The following is an 18,502-nucleotide window of genomic DNA, read 5'->3' on the forward strand; positions in this document are numbered from 1 at the left end:
ATCTGTCATTTACTTATGGTAATTCAGAAAGCACAGTGCAGCAAACAGGGGCGTGTGCACTGGGTTTAATGTGCACCCCGCGGGTTGGCTGACCTTGGAAGGAAACAGCTATGAGCACCCCAGGCATGCTTGGTGAGCTCGCACAGATCCCCAGCCAGTGCCCACGCTCCATAATGGCCGCTGGACAGCATCTATTACGCTCCCCTAAGTGGCCGCTGCAGGGTCTTTTGAATCAGTGGAAGGATAACTGGATTAACTGGAAATGGTACCTAGGCATCTCTCCCTCAAACAAGAGGAACGAGAACCCAGAAATCCAATATCATGTCATTATTTTTTAAAATTACCTGCATCTCTTTTTGGTCTATTTTTATTTATTTGGAAGGCGGAACAACAGGTAGGGGTAGAGGGGGGTGGCGAAAAGGGGAGGGAGAAAGAGCGAGCGAACGAGCTATTGAGATTTCCCATTCATTGCTTCATGCTCCAAATGCCTGCAACAGCCAGGGCTGGGCCAGGCTGAAGCCAGAGCCCAGGAACTGCACCTGGGTCTCCCATGTGAGGGGCAGAGACCCGAGCTCTTGGGCCGTCATTTGCTGCCTCCTAGGGTGTGCAATAGCAGAAAGCTGGATTGGAAGCTGAGGACCTAAGACTCAAACCAGGCACTCTGATGTGGGAGGCAAGCACCTGCCCTTCCCCACCCATCATCATTCAGATATAAGTCCCAGGACCTCCCCCCCTCCCCCCCCCCCGCCTTGGGCCCATATTTATCCTGTCGGCCAGCTGCTGCACCTGCTGCCTGCAAAGCTTCTGTGCCAGGAGTACACTGGAGACATCCTGGAGATGACAACACAATGACCTTTACGCCTGCTGGCCAACACGCCTCTACGTGTGTAGCAGAATTACTTCTCAGAGCACGGGCTAGCAAGGCATGGCAGAGGAGGCGCAGGCTCAGTGTCCACCTGACAACTGGAAATAATTTCACTGGTTTTGGTCAGTCTGTAACACGTGACGTCATGGGTGGAAGACCTGTGACCTGGTCTCCAGGCCGCTGGGCTGGCTCAGCTACTCCCGTATCCCAGTTTGCTCCAAAGGAAGACAGGAACCAGAAATGCTACGACTGGAGACCCAGCCTGCACCTGTGGGCAAGGGGCTGACCCAGATCCTAATGCAGGAAGAGAAAGGAACCTGACCCTTCCTCCACGCGGAGCGTGGCAGAGCAAACCCAAATATACCCAATACTCATTTGAACACGAAGGCCGCACGTCAGAGTTCACGAGACGACATCTGTATTGTCCAGTGAGGAAAACACTCAGCAAGAAGAAAATACTAAATTATCTTGTTAAAGAGTAAAATGACATGGAGGCCATTTGTGATAACAAACATACATTATTCGGATACCAGGTTCCCATATTCACCTTTAAAATTCTTGATCTAGAATTGTTCATTTGGATCAACGGAGAAGTAAGAAGTAACAAACTCAAATAACAAACAAAATAATGCAGCTACTTAGGTTGAAGGCGTGCAGGAAGACAAAGACGGTTTTTCCCTTCTATGGAGACGCCAAGGCCGAAAGGCCACACACGGGTTCCCACGTGCCAGTCAGCAGAGAAGGCAGCCTACAGATGGCGGGGCGGTGGGACAGGAATCCTCCTTCTGACGACACAGCTCCGGGCGACAGGGTGTCAGGGAGCTCTTGCACTTGCAACAACAAAACTGAACACACGACAGCCAGAAATGAACAACTTGCTCTCTGCATCTTAGAAAACAAGGTCGCCGTCCCAGAGACTGACTTCCAAACGACATGCGGAATACTGGCGAGTCTGGTGATCCTCAAGTTCTCTTCTGATTACAGGTAATCATTGCTTGCGACAATCACCTGTGTTCTTTGTTCTTTCAAAGACTGTGTTGCAGGGCCAGTGCTGTGGCACAGCAGGTGAAGTCGCCACCTGTGATGCCGGCATCCCATATGGGTACCAGTTTGAGTCCCGGCTGCTCCACTTCTGATCCAGCTCCCTGTTAATGGCCTGGGAAAGCAGTGGAAGATGGCCCAAGTGCCTGGCCCCCTGCACCTGCATGGGAGACTTGGAAGAAGCGCCTGGCTCCTGGCTTCAGCCTTCCCTGGCCATTGCAGCCTTTTGGGGAGTGAATCGGCAGATGAATACCACTCTCTCTGTCTCTCCCTCTCTCTCTCTCTAACTCTGCCTCTCAAATAAATACAATACATCTTAAACTGTCATAATAATAATAATGGCAGCGGCCATTGGGGGGTGAACCAACGGCAAAGGAAGACCTTTCTCTCTGTCTCTCTCTCTCTCACTGTCCACTCTGCCTGTCAAAAAAAAATTGTATTTCAAAGTTTATTTAAAGATATAACAAAACCTGAGTAACGTGAGAAAAAAATGTTGAAGATCTTGTCCTGTCTTCCACTTATGGGGTCAGCAGACTCCTGATCCCATGGGATCTCAGTTCTCCTGGGGCCGACCCTGTGGGAGCCCATTTTGTGGTTTGGCCTCCACAGGCACCATATTGACCCTCCCCCCAAAATGAAAAAAAAAAAAAAAAAAAAAAGCACATCAGGGAAAAAAAAGCACCAACCACATACCAAGTACTCACAGAACTGACGGCCATTACTCAAGATCTGCAGGTATGTCCCCACAGGCCCACAGCTCTCCTGGAGCCCTGCCCGGAGGTCTCTGCCTCTCAGACTTCCCTTCCGTGGGCCTGGCAAGTCTCTTCACTCCCTGGAGCGAGCAGCAGAACTGCCCTCCGGGGACTTGGGGGTCTCAGGGCTAACCTCCAACCCCAAGCACCTACCTTAGCATTTCCCCAAACACAACCGCCAGCCTCCGAGTTGAGGGTCTTTAAGACCTCCCTCTCAGCAGCACAGCTTCTCAGTAAAGGGTGACACTTAACCTCCCAGGGATCTGGGGAAAATCCAAGCAGCCCTGTGAATTTCCTTAGAGTGTTTCAGCTTCAGAGGCATGCTTGCTACATTTCTGCACAACTGGAGGGGAAGGTGGATGCCCCAGGAAGATGCTGTTTGCGTGGTGGCGTCAGTTCCCTCAATCTCCACACACCGGGGAGAAGCCGCTGGGATTCCTGGCTCTAACTTTAAGAAGCAAGTTTCCGAGGCGCCCTACAGGCTGTCACAGAGAATGGAAAACTAATATTGTTATTTCAGAAATCCAGAGGGAACTGCTCATTTATTTAAGATAATGCTTCACAGGCTAATAATTTTGTTTTGAGCTGACAACAGCAATGCTAGTCGTCTCATGAGAAAATGGATGGATGATTACTTGATAAATATAATTTCCTAGGCAAAAATCATTCCATGGAAAGACTAAGGGTCTTGGTTTTGGGGAAAAAAAAAAACAACAACAGGAGACCATTATTTCACATTTTAAGGTAAACTGGAATGTTGATTTCAACATGAATTCAACCAAAATGTTCCAAATCCTCGGCCAGACCTGGATCGATGTCAAATGTTAATGAACAAGTTATCGTGGTTTTAAACACACAATCATTCCATTCACGGGCAATTTACCTTGCTTCCTGTAGCAAAACCGAGACAAAAGCAGACTTGTTGGATTTGCCCCCTTCTTTGGCAAGACTCCACTGAACCTCACCTGTGGAAACAGGAAGCTGCCTCTCCCAAGAGCTCCCAGAATGGCATTAAGGTGAAATCATTTTGTGCTTTTCATCTATTTCTGCTTGTTCCAGTGTCTGACAGTAGCGGTGTGACCGCTTAGACTGGACACTGTTTTCACTTGGGACAAGCGAGTCTGTGCCAAGTCACCCTCCTCCAAGAACGTGGCTTCCATGCCCTGCATGCACAGGTGTTTGTTGAGTTCCTTCTGCAGGTTTGGTGTCGCGCTGGGTACTCAGGGAAGCAGCACTAGGAAAAGACAGGCATGGCCTCCACTCCCCAGCAGAGCGAAGCTCCGCGGAGGCTTCATATCACTTCCAATCATTACATCTTGCTTCCTACGTATTCTCAATGGAGGTAGGACCACTCACGAGGGGAGGGAAATCTATTTGTGGGAGGACGAAATGATCTTAGCTGTTACTATGGCCTTAGGACCTTTGAAAGCTCAATCCAACCTTACAAAATCCTGCTGCTCTCCTGGGGGTGGGGGTGGGGGGATGACAACAAAAGGAAAAGGTGGAGAACCACAGCACTCCTCCAAAATTCCTTCCTCGAGTGCACGCTCCCTGCTCAGGAACACTGCGTTAACCGCCTGTTCCTAACCCGTGCTGCCCAGCCCTCCCACGCTGCCGCCCTGCAAAGCCCCACACCCCAGGTACAGCAGAAGGCACCACCCACCTGCTTGCTCTCCCTGAACTGCCACCCACGTCTTCCTCTGTGCTCTGAATGTCTTCTCCCGTCCTCCCGCTCTGCTTTTGGGCCATCCCAAATGCCTTCTCCTTAGCACAGGCCCTTTTTATACCCTTCCCTACGGGTAAGGTGCTCCCCTCCGCCAAGTATTTCCCTCTTACTTCTTCAGGCCACCTTCTTCTGCCGGCGCTAAGGTTGGAAGCCAAAGCTTTTTGGCTCTTGAAGGGGATGGAAACTTAATCCAGGGATGGCGTTTAGGGGGTGGTGGGGGGTCCAGTGAAACGCCCTCCAGGCACTTGGGGACTTCCCTGGGAAGGTGGCTCTCCCAAGAGGGCTGGTGCTAAAGCCAGTGGTGCTCAGGCTCTCTGCTGCTTCCTGGATTGCACGTGATCCTCCCTCTACCTGGGCTCGGCCATCGCCATCCACAGCCATCAGCAGATGCCAAGTCAATAGGACCACAGCACTGGGGATCTGAACCTCCGGGACTGTGAGACACAGTATCCTTTTCTCTTTAGAATGTTAGTTGCTTCAGGTGTTTTCATCACAGTAACAAAAAGCTGACTAAGCCATCTGGGATCATGTTCAAGTTGCTCGGCTGTTTTCAAATACCTTCTACAACCTGAAAAATTCCTTGCTTTTGTTCATATTGGTATTTTAATTGTTGTTTTAGTATTTATTTATTTGAGAATGAGAGAGAGAGAGGGAGAGAGGGAGCACGTCCATCTACCGGTTCACTCCCCAGAGCCCACAATGACCAAAACTGGGCCAAGTCAAAACTGGGAGCAAGGAAGTCAATCCCGGTCTTTCACACCGGCAGCAGGGACCCAAATACTTGAGCCATCACCAAGGCCTCCCTGGTTGTTCATTAACCAGATGCTGGAATCAGGCCTGGAGCCAGGGGACACAGACCCAAGCACCCTGATGGGGAACATGGGCAGCTCAAATGGTGTCCTTTTTGTTGTTGCTATTAAAAGATTTATTTATTACTTATTTGAGAGGCAGACTTAGAGAAAGAGGGAGAGACAGACAGAGAGGTCTTCCAACCACTGGTTCACTCCCCAAATGGTGAACCCTCTTCCCTGGCACCCACATAGGTGGAAAATAATGCAAAGCTAGGTGTACAAATTATAAAATCTGTCATGAACAAGAATTGTGACTTAATAAGATTGCAAGATTCCTTAAACTGATCTGTAGATTCAAAGTGATTCCCATCAATTCCTATGTAGAAATTGACAAATTGATCCTACTATTCATATGGAATTACAAGAGATCCAGAACAGAGGAAAAATAAATTGAACTTCACCAAAATTAAAAAATAGTCACACTGCAACGCACACTATAAAGAGAGATGAAGACCCACCCACAGAATGGGGAAAATACTTGCAAATCATATGTCTGATAAGGGTTATGTGATCAGGATACACAAATAACCCTCAAAACTCAACGATAAAAGAGTCAAATCACTTAATTACAAAATAGACAAGGGCTTTGAACAGATATTTCTCTAAATATGGCCTTCAAATGGCCAATAAGCTCATGAAAAGATGCTCAACATCATTACTCATTAGGGAAACTCAAAAGAGACTGCAGTAAATTGAATACTGGCTACAAAACCATATGCCCATATCCTAACCTTCGGAACCCATGAATGTGAAAATGTGGGAAAAACATCCTTGTAGATATTATTAAGTTCAGATCATCCTGGATTTTCCCAGGTGGGCCTTAAATGCGATGACAAGTGTCCTTAAAAGAGCAGGAGGGGGAGGGCAGGCATTACAGTGCACAGGTTAAGCCACCTTCTGCGACGCTGGCCTCCCATGCTGGAGTATGGATTCCAGTCCCAGGGGTCGTCTTCCAGTCCAGTTTCCTGCTAATGTGTCCCGGAAGGCAGTGGATGATGGCTCAAGTATTCGAGCCCCTGCCACCCATGTGGGAGACCCAGATGGAGCTCCAGGTTCTGGCTTTGGCCTGGCCCAGTCTGTCTGTTGTAGCTATCTGAGGAGTGAACATATGGATGGAAGATCTCTCTCTCTCTCTCTCTCTCTCTCTTTCAAATAAACAAATCAAAAACGAAAAAAAAAAAAAAAAAAGCAGAAGGGGAGAAGACACAGAGACAGATGAGAAGCCAAACGAAGATGGAGGCAGAGAATGGAATTAGCAACCACGAGCCAAAGAACACCTGGACTCGCTAGAGACTAGAAGATTCTCCCCAAGAGCCTCTGGAAGAGGTGCGGCCTTGTTGACACCTTGATTTCGGATTCCAGAACTAAGAAAACAGATTCTCGGTTTCTTAACAGTCTGATGTGGTCATTTATTATGGCAGCCACAGAAAAGTAACACACCATGCAAATCAAAATCCAAGAGAGCTGAAAAGGCGTCCGGACAAGAACCTGAACGTGAATATGTATAGCAGCATCTTTGTAACAGTCCCAGGGAGGAAACACCCCCAAAGTCCAGTAACTGATGAATGGGCCAACCAAACGTGGTCTATCCAGACAACGGAGTGTGACTCAGAATTAGAAAGGGATAGAGAACTGACTCACAGCGCCTATATAACACTTAGGCTAAGTGGAACAAGACAGTCTTGAAACAGCACGTTGTATGACTTCATTTCTATGCAATGTCCAGAATAGGTGAGTCTATACAGACGGAAAATAGATGCGTGGTTCCTTTGGGTGAGGCGCCTGCGTGTGGGTGTCTGGGGAACGTGAGGCAATGTGGGACAGGGAGTGCCTGAGGATGCGTGTGGGGTTTCTTTTAGGAGTGATAAAGTGTTCTCCCCCTAGGTTGTGGGGATAGTTGCACAACTCCATGAACATACGAAAACCGTTCAAGCGTACTATGCCAGAAACGTGTGAATTATACGTGACTTATATCTCAGTCAAGCTGTAGAGAAAGAAGACGGTAAAGAGCGAGCAATGGCATTCTACTTTAGCTTTTGGCACATGTCTCATTGCTGAACACCGGGTAACCAGGAATAACCAGATCTGCCCCACCCTACAGACTGGGAAACACAGGCTCCAGACGAATCGTTAACTTTGGTCTCCGGTGCTACCATCTTAGAAAGGGGTCCCTGGGGGCTTCTGGTGAAGTTCACACTCACAGTACTGAGCCTAGTCCTTTTCCTAAGAGGAAACACGCGGCCTCTGCCGCTTCCTTTCCTGGCCTGTTCTCTCTCTGCCAACTTCAGCGTAAGGACTCAGAGAACCAGTGTTCTCCTCTGTCCGCTGGGAACCGCATTTCCTTTCCTGACAACTCTACTGTTTACCAGTTTCCTCCAGGGGTTCCCCTCTCTGGACAGTGTAACACCATCATCAGAAGTCTTTCTTAAAATGACCGACTTAAAGACACAGTTCTTAAGAGTGTGTGTACACCTCAAAGTAGAGTATTGGAGTACTGGGTTGGGCACAGGGCCCAAGAGGGAACACCACCTACAAAGGTGGGGGCCTCAGAGGACCCAGCTGAAGACAGCTCCCCTCTCCCCCTGCCCAGTACATGCTCAGAGGTCACTGTGGCTCAGACCTTGCACCTGGCGTGGGGGTCTGAGATGGCCTGCCTGGTGGGACATCAGTGGAGGTCTCTGAGGTTGCAGAACAATGTTCAGGTCCATTTGCACACAGGTTAGTACAAGTGGGACCCTGCAGTCAAGCAGAGCCCACCCTGGTCAACCTCCAGGTCAGAGAAGGGGACCAGGAAGGGTTGGCCCCAGGACTGGGTATGTGTGTGTAGGGAGGTCCCCATGGGCTTTGCCTACTCTCCAGAACAGCATTCCATGTTTCTTCTGGAGCCTGGCCCCTGCTTCCTAGACAAATTCTGAGCTGGGTGCCTTAGCATCTGACCCAAGCAGCTTAAGTGGAAACCCTGTCCAGCAGCTCCCAGGAAAGGGAGGAGGAGTGGTTTGGAGGAAGGGAGCCTGAGTGAAACTGTGCCTCTGTTGCTGAGTCGGTCTGTACCCTTGAAGGAATCATATAACATTTTGACATCTCAGCTTCCCTACCTATATAATGAACGTTACACTACAACCTCCAAGGAGCTGGTCCCTGTAGAAGAACGAAATTAAGTCCTGTAAAACATGAAGGCCAGTAGCTGGCCACCCAGACGCAACTCTGCAGCGTGCTGGCAGGAGCCCACAGCAGGGCGGAAGTCACTTGTCCGAGGCCACGCACGCACCTTCGAGGTGTCTCCTGCTAGAACGACCTCTCTGGCCTCATTCACACGGGCGCTGTGGCTGATGACACCGCTCTTGGATGCGTGCGTACTACAGACCCAGAACACTCCTGTCACCTCATTACCGTGACTAACGATGGCACTGAGAAAGCACCTACCAGAGTTTGCTGGTGTTGCTTTTCCACTTGATAACCGCCAAAATGCACGATGCCCGGCCTTGCTTCTATGACTTTATTCTTCAGAAGTTTTGCGTAAACCTCTAGAAAAACAAAGCACATCAGTACCTGTGAGACATCAAAGGGGGTGTGACGTTCCAGAGGGTCCTATTAAATTAGGGCACTTTAAGCATGAGACAGTTTCAGATCACATTCTCGACAATTTTAATTCTCTGTTCCACGACGGCGTGACTTCTCCCTCTGTCTGCACATCACGTGGCAAGCGCTACCATCTCAATACAAATGCAGACAGTGCCAATTATTGAGTGAAGTACCTGGCTCTTCATGTGTTTGTCCCCGTCTTTGCCATCAAACACCGGCTCGCCGAGAGCACACTCGCCCTGTCTGCTCCAGCATTGAGGTTACTTACTGTGTAATGAACACTCAGTCCACAATACCCAACCAACCAAGTGTTGCTTTTATTACCGTGTATGTAACTTTCACTGTCTGATTTCCTCTGGATGGAATGATCCTGAAGCTCTAAAGCACCATCACTGTGGAAAGCAAGTCTCAAATTGCCTTTGTTGCAAGGTGAATACCTTTGCTTTTTTTTTTTTTTTTAAGGTTTTGAGAACAAGGTTAAAACAACGGAGCCCCACCAAGCGTCCAGGTCTGGAAAGCTGTCCCCAGCTCTTCCGTAGGCAGAAGCAGAGCTGTGTGGAGGAGGCACTGGGAATCCACTGTACCACTGTTTCTGTGCCTGACGGGTGCTTAGGATCCTCCCCCAACCCAATATCGTTTCCACTTTGCAGATGAAGGAGCTGAGTCGCTACAAGCTCGACCATGGCTGGGGCAGTCCAAAGTCAGGTCCAAGTCTGTCTGAATCCAGCCGCTGCCTCCCTCAAAAGGGACACAGAAATTTCCTACACGCCATTTGGACTTTGGCTACAGGCAAATGCTGGGAGCCACTCTCAGCCCATGCTTTCACCCGCTGAGATTCTGGGATGCACCTGAAGTGTGTGTGAACTGTTTGTTTTACTCTGCCCTCTCCATGAGCTGCCACCGTCATCCACTTTGCATCAAAATGAAGGCGTGGAGCTGGGTGAGGATGGTGGGTCGGGGAATGGCCCATCTCCATAGGTTATTTTCTGGCCATTTTTAAAGTGCCGGAACCACCATGATTCAGGAGCCATTTTAATGCTGAAAGATTCTGGGGCTAGTGGGGCTAGGGTGCACACACTGGATTAAGGCTGGCGTCCTTCCCGCCAATGCTCAGAAATGGTCAAGGGTGCCAATCTGCACTGGACAAGTGCTACAATGACAAGAGCCACCCCAGAATATATTTCTAGCCCCTGGCCTGAGGCTCGAAAGCCAAGCTAGGGTTAAGGAGCACACTGGTTGAGACTGGAACACAGGGCTCCACCAGCTCAGCACCCCTCTCCACTTACTGGGTGTGCCACTGAGGAGAATCACGTGACCTCTGGGTCTCGGCTTCTCCAACAGGGACACGGAAACACAATGTGTCGTGGGATGTTGCTTACTGTGTGTGGATTGAGTTAGCATCATAGAGGCCTTTTCTACAACAGTTGTGGGATTTCCCAGGCTCTCCAGGTTGACAGATATGCAAGGACAAAGGCAAGAAGACGCAAAATGCATGTGTTCTAGGGGAGCGGGGAGTAACTCGTGTGGCAAGAGCTGAGACTAAGTGGAGGCCCAGCATGGGATGGCACTGGGTGGCCGGCGTCAGAGCAGACAGCAAAGGGGACCAGATGCCGGCCAGGGAACTGCAACTGGATTCTGCACACCAGGGGACATGCGGGGGGGGGGGGACAAAGGTCAGCTAGGATTAGAAAGGAAAGTGGCAGGGGGCGAGCACGGCCAGCAGGCCAAGAGGAGAGTGATGTAACGGTTCAAGCCCCCCACGGAGGATGAGAAACCAGCCGTGGGGACAGACAGGAAAAGTCCTTGAGGAAGTGGCAGCAATAAAACTTGGTGACTAATTTCCACAGACATCTATCAGCTAAGTGGACAGATCTAAACAGAAGTGATTGTCCTTAATGATAAAATCTATAATGAGACTATCAAATAAATAAATCAGCACCAAACTCCCACTGCACTTCCCGGACTTTGGACCCTGGGGGCAGTCTGGGTTATAAAGCAAACCTGGTCTCCCCCACTCACTTGACTCAAGCAGGTGGTTAGGCACTTCTCTTCTCTTAGGCTCCTCCACCAGGCTCTGCAGGAGCAGGGGGGACACCTTATCCGAGGGGTCTCTGGCATCCTTTACTTCTCCACCAGGGCTTCTCACCGCTGCCATTTTATCATGAAAAACAGAGTCTATCTTCCAGAGCTCAAGGTCATTTCCTGGAGAGAACAGCAAGCAGTGTAGTCACCCACGGGAAACCATGCACGTTTTTCCCCCCTCAATCCTTGATAAATGGGCCTCGTCACCACACGGTTTACTGTGGTTGAGGCCTTCCTGCCTCCTGTCTCGGATGGCCACTCCGTTCCCAAGCGCGGCTGCGTCATTTATCTTCTACATCACACATCACAGCCTGGCATCACGCCACTGCTCCCAACCCTTCGGAGGTTCTTCTCAAGAGCTTTTCTCGAAACGTAAACTAAGATGCTCCTGGAGCTAGCTGTAGCGGAAGACAAAGGCTCCCACAGTCAAGCAGGGTGGGAAGAGGTTGAAATCAAGGGTCGCAGGGGACTCTTGGCTCTGAAACATCTCCTGATGAGTTTCTCAGCACGATGTGGCCACCGAAGCCTGGAACATTTGGAGGAGAGCCTGTTCGCAGGGACACTGGCATTGGTTAAGTCCCCTTCCTGGGCCTCTCTGCACACAGGGGTCGCCGGGAAGTGAAGAAACTACCATCAGCCAGGCGCACAGGCCTAGGGACGTTCCCATGGGTCTCAGGGGCCCTTGGATGGGTGGGGGCTGCTCTGAGAAGTCCCTGGAAACTGAAGGCAAAGTCACCAGTGGCTCTTTGCTGTTGTTTGCTAGACTCCCCCCCCCCCCCCCCCAGCGGAAGCCCAATAGTCTACAGCATCAAGCAAAACACAGAATACAGGAAGGACGTGCTTAATCTGGAAAGAAGTTACTATTTCGCCTCGCTGGCTTTCCCTCTCACTAGACTGAGCTCTCCTGGGCACCAACTCCCCGAGCACCTGCCCCATGGCTCTCCAGCCCTCCAGCTCCTACCCCGGTGCCCCGTCCGGCCTTCCAGCAGGCAAGGACACCCTGGCCAGACACCTCTTCCCTCTGCGACCTTGAACTCCGCCCTCCGCTGGGGTCAGGGGTTGACCCCAGACCCTCGCACTACCCCGACTCTCATTTACCCTTCTGGACCCCGGCCCCTGCTGACTTGCGGCTGGGCCCGTGCCAGGGACTCAGGCTGTCTCAGCAACGCGGTGGCCGCCCCTAGGCCGCGCCTGGGCCACCCCCGGCCCCAGGTTGCACGCTGCTCACACACGACCGAGGTGGTTCCGGCGCCCGCACCGGCGGGAGGCGTCGTCATGGCGACGCGGACGCGCTCCCACGGTGGGAAGCCGGACGCGACCAAACAGCGCCGGGACGTGGGGGGAGAGCCTGGCGGCCGGGCCACCCAAAATAAAGCTGTGGGTGGCTTCTGGGCGCGTGGAGCTGTCTGTGGGACCGGGGGAGAACTAGCGAGCGCGACAAGGCAGTCCCCAGGATAAACGAGGCGGTGGGAAACGCCGCGACCTCGGAACCCGCGGAGTCGCTCGCGGGCGGGGGAGGCCAGAAAGGGGCGGGGCCTCCAGGGCACAGTGGGCGGGGCCTCCCCGCCAAGCGCGCGTTCTCGGACGCACTTTTTGGGGGTTTGAAGCTTCCTATACGCCTAGGCGAAGATGGGCGGGATAACATAATAAGGGGGCGCTTCCAGCTGCTAGCTGGTCATGTCGTGGGCGCTCTGGTTTCACCTGTTACCGCGCCGCCGGCCTGTTCTTAAAGTCCCGTAGTAAATATTTCAGAATGTACAACGGGCTCCCAAAAATGACCCCATGCCAGCACCTTTAAAACTCACAGTAATCTCCCAACACGTTCACGTTCCCAGCAATGATTTGTCGTAAAATGTGTTTAGAGTTTGCCATTTTGAATCCGAATTCAAATAAAATTGACACATTAGGACGGACGGATGCGTCTTTGAAGTGTATTTGAATCAACAGGTTCACCATCTATCTTTTCTTTTTTTCCGATTTGTTTGTTGAAGAAACTTTCTGTCCTTTACACTTATGTGTAGGGGTCATAAGCATGGCACCGGGCCCGCTGCCCTGGCCTGCTCTGTCCACTGCACCCTGCCAACAGAGATGCTCCGGGCGCCGCAACCCCCCCTCGCCCCCCCAAGGCTGGCCTTGTCTTGCTTGCTCCTTGTGTGACTTCATGGCTTCACGTTAGTGACAGAGTACGAGGGTACTTGCCTTTCCTGTACTTTCCTGTACCTGTGCTAGATGTGTTGTACCACTCACCCCTGGAAATGTCCATTCTTTCCATCTTCCCGTCCTCCGATTCCCTCCCTCTCCCCTGCCACCGCCTATTAAAAGCCTCCCCACATTTCAAGTGGGTCGCCACAGGGGAGGGGTGCGACCTCTATCCCTCTCACAACCCTCCAGACCAGAGCAACGCCTCCCCCGCTCAGGACTTCCGGGATACCTTGCTCTACTGTCTTTATCCCTGTGTAGTTATCTTGTGCTGCACTCTGGGTACTGGTGTGTCTCGGACTGCAGAACTCTTAGGAGCAGGGGATCACCATTTGCCTTTGGATCTCACACAGCCTTTGACACAGTTCCCTGTTCACGTGATGACTCAGTGAGTGTTGACTAAAGGGGTGAAAAAATGCATGTGTCTGTATAAAAGCTTGCTTTAGTTCTTTCTGTTTTGTTGCCCCAACAAGGCTGTAGATTTCGGGAGAGCATGTGCTGTGTCTAACCCTAGTCCCTGACCTTTCAACCCCAGCTCAAAACATGAGATGCCTGCTTCCTTAGATTTTTTTTTAGTGGATGTTGGATAATAATATTTAACAATTATTTTCTTAGAAAAATTGCTGAATTCCCTAGTATAGTTAATACATAAGTTTCTATACAAGTAATTAATCAAATTGTACACCCCCGAGAAAAGGTTCTAAGATCCCCCCTGAATGCCTGAAACTATGGATAAGTTCCAAACCTTCCATACACTATGTTTTTTTTTTTTTCCTATTCACATATGCCTATAATAAAGTTTAATTTATAACTCAGGCACAGTAAGAGATTAACAACCACGATTAGTAGAACATAGAACAATTTTATATATTGTCACAGACGTTCTTTAAGACTCAGGAGTTGTTTATTCCTGAAATTTTCCAGTAGTGTTTTCAGACGATGGGTTGACCATTGACAACCAAAACTTGGGAAAACAAGTGTGTGAGATTGGTGGGTGCTGCTGGCTTCCTGTTTCCATTTCCTTCCAAGCAGAACCCCAGCAGGGCTCAGGATTCTCCCCAGATCCCCAGTTCCAGCAGTGGATTCTGATTAATTCTCACTTGATTGACTTGGAGCTGGGTAGGGAACCTGAGTCTGGCCTCAGAGACGTTATTAGGAAGGGCCTCCGGGGCCCTTCGGAAAAGGCTCTGTCTTTGCTAAGCAAGGAAGTACCTTTCTCTTTCTGGACTTTGGAGTGTGTGGAAGTGATTCCCGGGATGGCCACAGCCCTCAGAGGCCCGGAGAAGGTGGCGATGGAGACAGGTGGGAGACAGGAAGAAGCCCCTGCATGATATCATTAGCTATTTCTGCCAGCTGCAGGCCTCTGACATGTACCGATTTCTAGACACTAACTACTCAAGGTGAACCATGGTGTAGGAACTTGTTAGGAATGCAGGATTTCAGGCGATCCCAGGCCTACTGAATCAGCATCTACATTTTAATAAGGTTTGCCAGGAGATTCACAGGCACATTAAAGGTTGAGAATCATGGAACTCAAGGACGCCCTACAGTTATAGCTCTGTTAGGCCATCAGCTATTTCCTATACTGAAGTGCATATTCCACATTGACTTCACTTAGCATTTACAGTAGCAAAATCATCTCAGCTTCCACCAAATGAATGTAGTGAGAAGACTGTGGTGACAGGCATGGAAGCTATGAGCTATAGGCTTCGGTGGGATAGGGGGAGATGTAATTTCCTGGATTAAAACGTTCGGAGGTGGTGGGCCATTGTTGTGATGCAGCAAATGAAGATGCTGCCCACGTGACACCGGCATCTCATATTGGAGTCCTAGCTGCTCCAGCTCTCTGTTAATGCACCTGGGAAGGAAGCAAAAGATGATCCAAGTACTTGGGCCCCTGCCATCCACACGGGAGACCTAGATGGAGCTCCTGGTTCCTGGCTTCAGCCTGGCCCAGCTCTGGCTGTTGTGGCCATTTAGGGAGTGAACCAGCAGATGGAGGATCTCTCTCTCTTTCAAATAAATAAATCTTTAAAAAACTTTTGGTGGTAGGATGGGCATTTGGTGCAACATATAAAATGCTCCATACAATGCCTGCATCCCAATCAGAGTGCCTGGTTGGAGTCCTGGCTCCACTTCTGATCCAACTTCCTGCCACTGTGCTCCCTGGGAAGCAGCAGGTAATGGCTCAAGTTGTTAAGTTTCCGCTACTCACATGGGAGACCCAGATTGAGCTCCAGCCCCCTGGCTTCAACCCTGGCCCAGTCCTGGCTTTTGCAGGCATTGGGGGAATGAACCAGCAGATGGACGATCCCTCTCTCTCTCTCTCTCTCTCTCTCTCTCTGCTTTTCAAAAATAAATAAAGGAAGAAAGAAAGAGAATTTTTAAAAGCATTTCAGAGCCTTCAAACTATACAGAAGATGAATTCAAGATCCTTCACACTTTCAGGGCTCTGTAGGACCAGGCTGCCAGTGCCTCACTACTTCTCCTTCCACCCCTTTGTGGTGGGCCTGTGACTGCTTTCACTGCTCAACTGCACCCCACTCCAAATTTCTGCCCCCGAAAACTTGTGAGGTGTAAAAACGGGCTGTTGTCTCAGGTCTCTAAATTTGGGAGTAATAGATGACGCACAATGACAAGAAACTAATCCCTATTTTTCCCAGCTTCCTTTCTAAGTCGGATCCTGCTCCTTTACCCTCTCCCTTCAGAGCAACAACAGAAGCGTACTTTCCACGTTTCCAGAGCCTGGGAAGTCCAAGATCAAGTGTCTGGAAGGATACACTTCCTGCTTTACACACAGCATCTTCTTGGGCTGTGCTCACATAGCAGGCAGAGGGGTAGAGAGCTCCCTGGGGTCTCTTTCATGAGGCATTGTTATAAAACACCCCAGGGCTGGTTGGAGGGGTTGCTATAGAATGCCCAAAACTGGGTCTGCCCCTCCCTGCCACTGCAGTGGTGGAAGAAAGCATCTATTGATTGCCAAGTAGAAGGGAAGGAGCCTGGAAGCTTTTGCTTAATTCCCTGGCTCCTTGAGGGGTTAGGGGCAAAGAGTCCCATAGATTGGAGTGAGGGCCGAGAGGTTCATGTCCAGCTCACGTCTAGGCTCCTGATCGGCCTGCAATGCTCATGGCCCTCCTTCGATCGGTTGGCAATGTCATGTTCCTTAGGGACTGTTGATGAGTGAATGCTAACCAGTCTAGGTCTAGGTACAGGTGGTAGTTGCTTTGTGTTTGGAGACTGGAGTTCCTGGCAGAGAAGCTCCATGAGATAAGACCAAACAGCAAGACATTATCTATAGGGGAGAAGACTGGCCCCTTGAATCTTGTATTCAGGGACCCTGTAGGGCTGGCTACACCACCCCTTCCATGTGGTGAGTTAATTGTAGTAACAGCAATGGGAGGGGCCGGCGCTGTGGTGTACTGTGGTGTAGCAGGTAAAGCCACCACCTGCAGTGCTGGCATCCCATATGGGTGCTGGTTCGAGTCCCGGCTGCTCCACTTCCAGTTCAGCATTCTTCTATGGCCTGGGAAAGCAGTGGAAGATGGCCCAGCCCTTGGGCCCTTGCACCCATGTAGGAGACCTGGAAGAAGCACCTGGCTCCTGTCTTCAGGTTGGCCCAGCTCCAGCCATTGCAGTCAATTGGGGAGTGAACCAGTGGATGGAAGACCTCTCTCTCTCTCTCTCTCTCTCTCTGCCTCTCCTTCTCCGTGTAAATCTGACTTTCAAATAAATAAATAAATCTTTAAAGGAAAAAAAAAAAGCAGCGGGAGGAAACTGTGAGCTAAGGGAGGGAGGCTGGGGGCCTGGCACCTGATGGTTTCTGGCATCTGCCTCCAAGGCACTGCCTAGTTGTTTGGTTCCCGCACTAATCACATCTATGAAGGTCCCAACCTCGTGACGCAGTCTCATCCCGAGGGCTCTGTTGCCTACTGCCATCACCTCCGGGGTTAGGATTCTACCACATAACTAGGGGTGAATGCACATTCAGACCACAGCTGCTGGGTTTACCCCTTTGCCATCCACCTTCCTGGACTACCAGTCCAGGGAAGGCAGGCTGGGTCACCACTGCCGCCTAGAACATGCGTGGATTTCCGACGTATTTGTAGAACTGAGTCGTTGGTGAGTTAACAACAAATTATTTCTTTTTTGTTTTCTTAAAGACTATTTATTTATTTGAAGGGCAGATTGACATGGAGAGAGTGAGAGTTAGAGAAAGAGAAAGAGAGAGAGAGAGAGACAGAGAGAGAGAGAGAGATCTTCCATCTGCTCATTTACTTCCCAAATGGTTTCAAAGATCAGGTCTGGGCAAAGCTGAAGCCAAGAGCCAGGAACTCCATCTTGGTCTCCCACATGGGTGGCAGGGGCTCAAGTACTTGGGCCATCCTCTCCTGCCTTCCCAGGTGCATTATCAGGGAGCTGGTTTGCTGGCCAAATGGCTGCAATGCCTGAGAGTGGGCCAGGCTGATGCCAGGAACCAGAGACTTCATCTAGGTCTCCCACATGGGGAGCAGGAGCCCAAGCACTTGGACCATCATCCACTGCCTTCCCAGGTGCATTAGCAGGGAGCTGGGTCAGAAGTGGAGCAGCCAGGATTCAAACCAGCACTCTGATATGGGGTGCTGGCTTACATCACCAGGCCACCTGCATTGAATTATGTTCAAGCAAACGGCAATACAGAAAGATGAGTATGCTTTTTCCCGTTATGTGGAGGAAACTGAGGCTTGGAGGGCTCCAGTGACTTTTCCCGTGTTTCACATGGTAATTGGAGAATCGGTCAGGGTTTGAACCCCGGGTTTGTCTGTCGTCAATGGCCTTCCCAGGCTCTGGAAGGGTCTCTGAGAGGGGGTGCACTTGACTTTCTTTGCTCCACCCAGCAAGGAGAAGACCCTGGGCGTGCTAGCCACATTGTCTTTCCGATCTGGCTTTATTTGCTTTCTTTTATTTGGTCTGTGTTAACTACAATATTTCATATAAATATTCAAAAGGACGCTGACAGATGGAAGAGGAAAATAGAAAAAGTAAAGGAAATACGGCTTTCCTGAGAAAGCCAGCCTACATTTCCAGATTGTAAACAGTGGGCCTGGGCCATAAAAACCTCATTAAAATGTCAGCGTTATGCTTTTGTACTTGAGGACTGAATAGGAAATCACGCTTGCCCCATTCTTTATGGCTCATCAATAATACATTAGCTGGGCTCCCAGGAAAGCTGCCATTCAGGAGGGGACAGCTCTCTTTGTTTGGTTTATTCAGTCCTCAAAGGGGCAGAGCAAGAGCCTTGCATTTACACAGTCATTTGGTGAAGACCTGAGACCCAGATACCCAGGGGTAGCCAATTTCTCCCTCTTTCTCTAATGTTCTTTTTGCTCCACTCCTCCCATTCCACCCCCAACCAGTCCCTCCGGCT

At 50.3% G+C, this 18,502-nt stretch overlaps 1 protein-coding gene across 1 annotated transcript in view; it reads right to left on the bottom strand.

Moving 5' to 3' along the window:
• CFAP221 (cilia and flagella associated protein 221) overlaps window positions 1-10,972 on the bottom strand; it is an 81,850-nt gene extending 70,878 nt beyond the window's left edge. Inside the window, exons 1-2 of the mRNA XM_062199161.1 lie at window positions 10,837-10,972; window positions 8,659-8,759 (exon numbers count right to left, since the gene is read on the bottom strand). Coding sequence (XP_062055145.1) covers window positions 8,659-8,759; window positions 10,837-10,972 — 237 coding nt within the window. The remainder of the gene's footprint in view (window positions 1-8,658; window positions 8,760-10,836) is intronic.
• Between the last annotated feature and the right edge of the window lie 7,530 nt (window positions 10,973-18,502).

This window comes from Lepus europaeus, chromosome 1 (assembly GCF_033115175.1).
Source record: "Lepus europaeus isolate LE1 chromosome 1, mLepTim1.pri, whole genome shotgun sequence".
NCBI lineage: Eukaryota > Metazoa > Chordata > Mammalia > Lagomorpha > Leporidae > Lepus > Lepus europaeus.